Raw genomic sequence first — 9,334 nt, forward strand, 5'->3', positions numbered from 1 at the left:
AATTTGGGACTGTTGATGTTTCTGTGTCAGGGCAGGAAAAGTGAAGAGTAAACCATGAAACTTGTGTTAAATGTGTAGGCAGTAGTTTGTGTTCTTCCAAAGGACAGTACAAACCAAAAATGCTTTGCTACAATGTGCAAAAATAACTGTAACATAAACAGTCTGGATTTCTTTGTAATTTTACCTTGTATACTTGGAAGCAAAGAAAGAGTTAGTAGTCTGGATTGTAAATGTTTTGTTTGAAACCTCATGAACATAATGTACTGCCCTCTTTTACAGTCCAAAGCAGCATATGTGCTCTTCTACCAGAGGCAGGACACAATCAGTGGAACTGGCTTTTTCCCACTTGACCGGGAAACTAAACAAGGTGCTTCAGCTGCCACAGGCATCCCACTAGAAAGTGATGAAGACAGCAATGAAAATGATAATGATATAGAAAATGAAAATTGTATGCACACTAACTGATGGGAAGAACTAGAAGCCATAAAAGAGACTCTCTTACTGGGGATACGGATTGAAAGAGTGAAAATGCCCACCAAATTAAGAATAAAAATCTGAGATGGGGAGTTTCAGATAATAGAATGTAAATCTTTATTACATTTTAACATGTGCGGAACTTGAAGTGAAACAATAAAAACTTAAACAGAAATTGTCTCTAATGCATTTACAGTCTCATATTCACAAGGTATATATAGGAAATCACAAATAAACCCCTTTTAAGTTTTCTGCTGCTGTTCTGATGGATTATGTTTTCTTTTGTTTTGGATGTGGATTAATAACTAAAGTATTAAATCTGTGGACTTCTGACATTTACTTTCCTAGTATTGCAAGAATACTACTGCCAAGTCTAGTTTCTGGATAAATATATACATGTTCCTTAGGCTGCCAACAGAGTACAAGTAAAAATGTCATAAATACCTAAAGTAGTTTTCTTGAAACAACAAGGTTTTGTTTCTCCCTTTTTTTTTTTTTTTTCCAATTCGGTCAGAATAGAAGAAATAGCTTGAAAAAGGTGTTTTAACCTTTTGTGACCTAGTGGAATATCCAGAATATTATGTTTATCTTACTTCTGCTGTGGAACAGGTTCTGGATTTCATGCTGCATTAACAAAAAGGGTTTTCAATTAAATGTAAGTATCCATTGTTGCTTGTTGGAATCTACTCTGCAGACATAATTCCTGTTATCTTGCTTCTAAGACATGCATAATTTTTTATCTGATAACAGTCCAAAATTTAAATTGCGCTATAGGTTCTCTCTCCCCAGTTTTTGTAGTTTGACAGCTTGCAAACTACTCTGTATTAAGGTCAGAGTTAATAGTATTCTGTATCCATAGTAATGACTGTGTATCAGGCTTAGTTGAGAATTTTTTCAATATGACCTGCCTTTAAATTGTCAATTAACGAAATCACTTTAAAGGTAGGCCTGTTAATTTTCTTTGTGTGTTCCGGATGGAATTCACCATAGCCTTACAGTGTATCTGAAAAGTTAACTCATAAAAGAATTGGCATTTGCATGTTCAAGTCAGAACCTGTACAGTATATAAGGCATACAAACTCCAAGTTGGATTTCAGTTAACTGTGTTCAGGGGTCCAGGATGCCAAAATAAGTGTGAAATATTTTTGATTTGCTGCTTTCCCTTTGGTCTAGTTGGAAGAATGTATTGTTGATTTGCATACAATACTGCCTTTAAGAGGGGCTCTTAAATGTGGGGGCACACGTCACATATCTACTACCTGGAGAATTGCTTTGTGTCCCACTGTTTAAAATTTAAAAAAGAAAAAAGCAAAAAGTATGATGTTCTTCACTTGAACTAATCAAATACAATAGGTTATAAATTGTGTATTGTAAATAAAAGTTCACTCTGTGAGTGCACATTTTGGTAAATTATTTATTTATGTTAGCATTAAAAAGTTTAAAAAATTGCATTTGACCAGGATATAAATGAGATATGTTGGACATGGCTTTGCTTTATACCTTGATATTAAACTGGTGTTTCATCCTGGTATTTTAAAGCTGCTTTGAGGTTTTTTTTTTTTAAATGTAAACTAACCTCCTGCATGACAGAGGTTAAAATTTTGTCTGCACTTGAGTTCACTTGGGTTTACATTTGAAATGCGCATGTTTATTTATACAGATTTCAATAAAGCTATTCAAGGCCTTATTTAGTGTTCCATTTTGTTACAAATTCTTTTCCCACGGTGTTTGTGTCATGGGTAGTCTTTGTCTGAAACTGATATTCTCAGTTACAAACTGGTTATGTAATGACCAACATAGAACAAGATTAATAGTATTTAAAGTAGATAGTATATATAAAAAGGTTTCTCTGTTGTCATTGGCCCTAAAACATTTATAAAACTGTAAAAACAGTAATGTCATAATGTTGTTTGTTTGTGAAAGTAATACTGGAACAATAATCAAATGCAAATATACTAATTGTGAGATGGCTGGCAAATGAGAGAATATATTTAAGATTATACCTATGAGGTTGGTGGGGGGAGGAAATGATACAAGCTTTTGGAAGCAATCCTAGAGAAGAATAACACATACAAAGAGCACCCATATATTCATGCTCCCATTTTTTCCATATCTTGTTAGCCTAAAACTTGTTTGGAAAAACCACACAGCAAAGGATCTGATTTGACTTACCAAAGTACTTTAAGAGTTTGTAGATTGGAGCTTTAATATCTGATAATTCAGAGTCCTAATGTACTTCATTCTCCCTTTGAAAATGCAAATAAATATACACATATGGAATGTTATATTTGAAGGAATGTACTTACCTACTAATAATTGGATCATCCAACTAGAATTTAAAAGGGTATTGATCAAAGTAACATTTAATTAGGAAAAAAAGTACATAGACGGATTCTTTTTTTTTTTTTTGTTATTGTTAACATGGCTTCCAAGATTACAAACATACAGTTTGTATAATCAGAGCTATAAATCAGTAATATCTTTATCCAAGTGCCTCAAAGGTTTCTGAGAATTCAGTCATTTTGTAAAACACATATTCTTGTGTAAGATACGGTTATTCCAGTGTGGACATGCTTTAAAGTACAGAAAGTATATTATTCTTTACAGTGTTTATCAAAAGTTATTCTCAACTCATCATTTATATGAAGAAGTGGATCCTAACACCTATTTAAGAATCATGTCAGATGAAAATCTAGCATGCTTTTTTTCATCTAAAGGTTTGCTGTCAGTAAGTATCAGCATAAACTAAAATTACAAGATTCAGTTACCTTTGTTAATGTGATGGTCACAGAAACAAAACAGAGTAGGAAGCCAGACAATTTGCAATTCCCACTTTGTGGATTTTGTGACAGCAATATGTCATTTAAAGCCAGGCTGGGAGGGAAGAAGAGATAAAGAAACGCTGTCCAGGACCTCTTGTTTTAGTTGCCTTCAGACAGCGTTCTGCATGTTTTGGTGCAGATAGCTCCATGCTTCATCCACCTAAAGTCCCACCTGCCTTCGTGGCACACTGAGGTGAAGTGTGCTTCCTTTAGAGCTGATGAGATGAGAAAACTGTCAGATGTTCCGCAATTAGATGATGTGGAAACATCTGCGGCATCTACAGCTACTTGCTATGGGAAGGCCACAACCCCTTCTAGGTTTCCCAGGAACTTAGCCCTGTGTTATGGAGTGTAACTTATTTTTTCAAGATATTTTAAATCTTTAGAGGGAAATCTGTACAACAGACAAAAGAAATTAATTGGCAAACCCACTAGTTTTTGGGGTTTTTTTAATTAGGCTGCTTTCTTTATGTCAGAATTGTAGTTGCAGGGTATGGGTTTTCATTGTTTCTAAGTACTAGTTACTTTGACAAAATCACCATAAATGTAGTGAAACAATAGGAAAACTATATCTGATAGAATAAGCATAATCTTAGTCTGCAGGCAAATTGCTCTCTTCAGATTTTTTTTAGTTCTCTTTCCCTGGGGGGTAAACATTGTGAAAACAGTTCCAGTTCTCTAGTTCTAAGATTGCATGCTTTACTGGCATCATGTTCTCCTGCGGCAAGCAGAGAGACCTGTCGTACTGAAATTACATCTTGGAATAACATGGAAAGCCAGAATAGTCTAAATGTGACAAATTTATTTAGGGAATGAACTGAGGTGCTATATGCCAGGTTGTATTAACAGTCATCCTGGGCCAAATTATGCAACAGTTAATACAGGACTGTCTATTGATAAAGAGTTCACATCAGTCTATATTATTTAATAAAATGTAAATTTTGTTATTTGTCAGGGCAGTAACTGAAAAAGACAGTTGATAATACAGATGCACCTAAATTATTATGGTACTTGGCAGTTAATTGTCACTTCAAGTATCACAACACTCTCATCAAACATCAAAACATGAATGTTACGCAGTATGATCCAACACAAAGTTTAGGAAACTACCAACAACCTCAAAATAATTTCCATTAGGAAGTCGTTGTGGAATAGAGATGTTTTTGAAGAAGTTGGTGGCACTTGGTCTTAAATTAATGTTTTTATTCAGTGTGCAAAATATTCAGATCATATCTACAGAATGTAGAAAGTAGTAAATACCCCTATAGCCTCTGTAGCCCTGGTGAACAAGCAATTCAGCACTGAAACAGTGGCACAAGGACTAGTCCTTGGATACATAAACAGAAATGAGAAATTGGCTTAAATCTTTCTGCATCTCCAGTAAGGAGCCTGCCTCAGCTTTGAGATCTTTGAATCCATAAACATGCTGTTCTTTTCAGAGGAATGTTCCTCCCTCTTTAGACCTAACTGTACCCATTAAAAATTACTTAGAAGTTTTGAGTGGAGGCCTGAATATATACATATTTGCTCCCAGCTCACCAGCGTTTGAGGGAAGGCCTTTACTGACTAATGTTATAATTCATAAATAGGGGAATAAAACCCATGCTCTTGTTCAGCATAGCTAATAGTATGACTTTTCTTCCCTTCTTTCACCATGGCTTCCAACTTAAACTCATGAAACCACTCCAGACTCTCTCTGTTAGACTGTCCTGGTTCTGGCAAGGACATGAGGGATGGAGCCTGGAGCCATGTGTGCATGGCCAAGTCATTGTGCTATTCCATATTATCTTACATCATGGCCAGGGGCAGGGAAAGGGCTCTCACTTCCCTACATCATCAGGGGCAGGGAAAGGGCTCTCGCTTCCCGGGACAGGGCAGGTGTTCCTTTTTCCAGGGAGAAGTGGGGTAACAATTGTCCTGACCAGAGGGTTTCTCTACCATTGTTTTCCATAGCTTTGGGCTTGGAGGAAACAGGGTGCAAGGAGGGGCAGAGGGACATTTTTTTCTTTAGAGCTGCACAGCACCAGGCTGGGTTGTTTAGTTATGCATTTTTTGTATGTAAATGACCCTCCTTTTTGTATACTTTTGTTATTAACAGTGTTGCTGATATTGTTCATTTTCTTATCTCATTGCTGTTTCCACTATGTTGTTCTTAGCTCAGGATCTCTCTTTTAAATTCTCTCTCACTAGAAGGGTGAGGAAGAGGAGCGCCTGTGTGGGGCTTAGTTTCCAGCTGGGCTTAAACCATGAAAAAGATCTTTGATTTATTATCATTTCCTCCAAGTAACACTTTCCCCCCATTACAGCCTATACCAAAATATACATCTCCCTTTTCCTTCTTTCTTTTCCATTCTGGAGAGCATCCTTGCCTCTCCAGGACAATTTCTGTTAAAACACAATGACCCATTCAGACATGCCCCTGTTGAAAAATTAATAATTCCTTAAAAACGAGAATTAAAACCTACGTATCGTGCAATTGGTAAGAGATCTGCAACCAGCTCTGGAGGCATGAAGGCATTTTCCAGAACACAATGAATGCTGTCTGGAAAGACTTCAGATGAGCTATGCTTGTTTTCAACATCTGTCAACGTTCTAAAATACATATTATGCTCTGGATATTGTGTAAATGTATTTACTTTTGCCTGAGAAGAAAGTCTGCAAACACAAGGGACAGTAATTATGGACTCTGTATCATCCATACCTATTAAAAGCAAATACAAATAACATATTGATTTTAGGTATAGGAAATAATGTCTTAGCAGATGTCTTCAGAAAATTTAACCTTAGCTATTTATATAATATTTTTGAGATAAGGTAGAGCAGATTAAAAGATAAATCAAAGAAGGCTGTAGTACTACTTAATATGGGAAGTATTAGGTTATCCTCTATGTAATCTTTGAAATTCTGTTTGGTTGATGTCACAGTCAGTCAGAAATTGTAATTTAGGAAGCTCATTTTTATGATGCACATTGTTTCTCTAATATCAGAGAGGAAGAAATAGTGCAGAACTGTGAATGTATGTAAAAATTATGTGAAAAATCACACTAAGACAAGCCAAGGGTATGGAGAAACCTATACTGCATGAATAGAAAAGATGAATGTAATGAGAATGTAGCTGCAGGATACTACTAAGGAGGTGGTAAAGGATTTCAAAAAGGAGCAGTGTCCTATGATTAAAGAAAGCAACTACTGCAAAAGTCATTAACAGGAAACCAGAAATTAAAATCTTTGATGGTGGTTTGTCTTGCAGAGATAAAACAAAAAAGAAATGTTGTTTCTAGTAAAGAATTTAACTTCTTAGTGAAAGATAATGGTAAACCAGTAGAAAGGAAATAGTCTAGAGGTGATTCCAGCACATTATAAGGATTGGGAATTGAGTTCCTAATAATTTTTAGGAACTAGTTTACAAAGGAAGGTTTGAAATGTCCTGAAGGGGGAAAAAAAAGAATCACTGAATCAATTAGATTGGAAAAGACCTCTAATTAAACAGCACCATATCAACTACATCATGGCATTAAATGCCATGTCCAGTTTTTCCCTAAACACTTCCAGGGACAGTGACTGCATCACCTCTCTGGGCAGTCCATTCCAATGTCTAATCACCCTTTCTGTGAAGAAATTCTTCCTGATGTCCAACCTAAACCTCCCCAGCACAGCTTAAGACTATGTCTTCTTATCCTATCACAAGCTGCCTGGGAGAAGAGGCTGACCCCCACCTGGCTAAAACCTTCCTTCAGGTAATTGTAGGGAGTGAGTGACCCCTGAGTCTCCTCCAGGCTAAAGAACCCCAGCTCCCTCAGCTGCTCATCACAGGACAATAAAGTGTCAATTTCTTTGAAATTCTGCTGTTGGTAAGGCTGGTTCTGGCTTTCTGCGATCTTGCCTTCAACAAACTAAGACATTCAACCCCACCAGACATTAGTATCACCCGTAACAAAGTGTGGCTGAGTGGGTCAGGAGTAGAGCCATTTGGTAAAGAATCTATCAATACTTAGTACATGTTAACTTCTAACTTTATAATTCAATCGTTTATCAAATGTTCTTGGATCATGGCATGGTTTAGTTAGTTATGACTAACTAAACTATGAAGCAGGGAAGCAAGGCCCTTAGAAATAAACAGCCACAGGAATCCACTGATGACCATGCTGTCAAAGGGAAATAAGGTTCAGACTGGCTGAACAAGTTTTACATCCCACTTAATGATCTGTTCAGTAGCTCTAGGGCTTGGCTCTCAGGTGGAACAGTGAGTATTCAGACTTGGAATTTCCTATGCTCTAGCCAGCAGGTAGCCAAGAGCGCATCCATGCACTGATGAGGAGACAGATTGTTAAGGTGGAAAGGATGGTCAGGGTTGGGTTTTAATACGTAAGTCAAGGAGCATCTCCACCTCTGTTTCTCTTTTCTATACTTGACAGAAAAAAAAAGGTATCCTGAATGGGCTGCATTACACATCATGCAGGGAAAAATCACAGATGAACAGATATTAATTCTGTTATTTGTGCAAGGGAATGAAAGACAAATTTAGTTTACAGCACAGACTAATGTTTGTTTCCCAGGCCAGCCACATACTTTCTGTGTAAGCTGGAAAGTATGAAGGGCATGAGAGATGCTGATAAAATTTTGTGATTATCATGTCTCTATTGGTCTGTTGTTTCATTGCCATCTCTAACACAGCAATAAATTAATTCAAGCATTGGACAGCAGTTCTTTCTCACAAAAGGTGTTACCAGGTTCAGCTGATTCAATTACCAGCACGCAAAAGGCCAATAAAAAAAACCAAAAAAAAAACCAACAAACCAACAACCAAAAAATCCCCACTGCTTTGAGAATCTATTTGGACAAAATTCAAGCAGGAAAAAATGGAAAAGCAGCTTTGCTGGCTGGTTACATGAGAGTCTTGGAAGCAGCTAAGCCTCTGGTTGAGAGATTTGTGTGTAGGCCCTGGAGTTCTGCACTCAACAGGAAATCACTGCCGAGTACCTAGTACACATCATAGGTCTGACATTTTGGGCATTGCTGCTTAACACTGTTGTGAGTGACCTTAAACAAAATGTGACACAATTACCAATCATTTGCTAATGGCAAAGAGGGTGATCCCAAAGAGCAACTGGGATTGCTTTTTTCATTGACCAAATGAATAAATAATAAAATGTATAATAACTGTAAGCATACAAACAAAATCGGTACTAGCATGTAAACATATGCTCATACCTATGCATAAAGGAACACAGGCTAAATTAAGGAGGAGTTTGCACTGGAAAATGTACTTCAGTCTGCTGGTAGATCTAACTTCCTTGCACAGCCACATCCTAAAGGAACAAGGACGTCGTTTCTATTCCATATAAAACCCTTAAGAATACCATATACTAGGGGGAAGTTTATTACTTCTTTTAACCCATTTGTGTCACAACAAGTACTCTCTTGGCCCACTTCTTTGGTCTGTAATTTAAGGAGCTACTGAAGTGTTCACATAGTAAAGAGCTTCTTTGTGCTTACACAGACCAATACAATGCATAGTTTTTATAAAAGGCTACAGGACGTACTTGGTATTAATCTGTCTCTCACTGTCTTTTAATTTAAAATTTAACTTTTTCTTTTGATATCAGTATCTATATTCAATTTGAGATAAAATTTTCTTCATTGTGACTCTTAACTCTACAGTACAAAAATCACCAGAGCCATCTGCAAATGCCTTTACTTTTCCACACAATTGTTTTTTCATATCCTGAAGTTTGTTTAGTACTGTCACTACTTACAGATTCATATCACTTACAGAAGCATACAGGACGGTAGGTCAAGTGAACTCAGAGGAAAATCACAACTCTTCCCATAACGATGAAACCAATTCATTGCCACAGTGAATGAAATTTGACAGTTTTGCCTCTGTACAGCATGATGACAGAACGCTGTTCTCATGTACAAAGCCTGCACCAGCATGCATCTACCAGGATGGACTGTAACTAGGACTAAACACCTGAAATTAATACAGCCAAATGCTATCCCATGTTTAATCCAATTAAAAGGACTGATGCGCATCA

General features: G+C 36.8%; 1 protein-coding gene across 3 annotated transcripts in view; it reads left to right on the plus strand.

The window, feature by feature from the left end:
- The window catches only part of USP15 (ubiquitin specific peptidase 15), a 57,848-nt gene extending 55,688 nt beyond the window's left edge, over positions 1-2,160 (plus strand). For all 3 annotated transcript variants that reach the window (XM_038153395.1, XM_038153396.1, XM_038153397.1), the window contains one exon: positions 280-2,160. In XM_038153395.1, the coding sequence (XP_038009323.1) occupies positions 280-465 (186 nt within the window). In that variant the 3' untranslated portion in view covers positions 466-2,160. The remainder of the gene's footprint in view (positions 1-279) is intronic.
- The last annotated feature ends 7,174 nt before the right edge of the window (positions 2,161-9,334 follow it).

The sequence above is a fragment of the Motacilla alba genome, chromosome 1A (genome assembly GCF_015832195.1).
Source record: "Motacilla alba alba isolate MOTALB_02 chromosome 1A, Motacilla_alba_V1.0_pri, whole genome shotgun sequence".
NCBI lineage: Eukaryota > Metazoa > Chordata > Aves > Passeriformes > Motacillidae > Motacilla > Motacilla alba.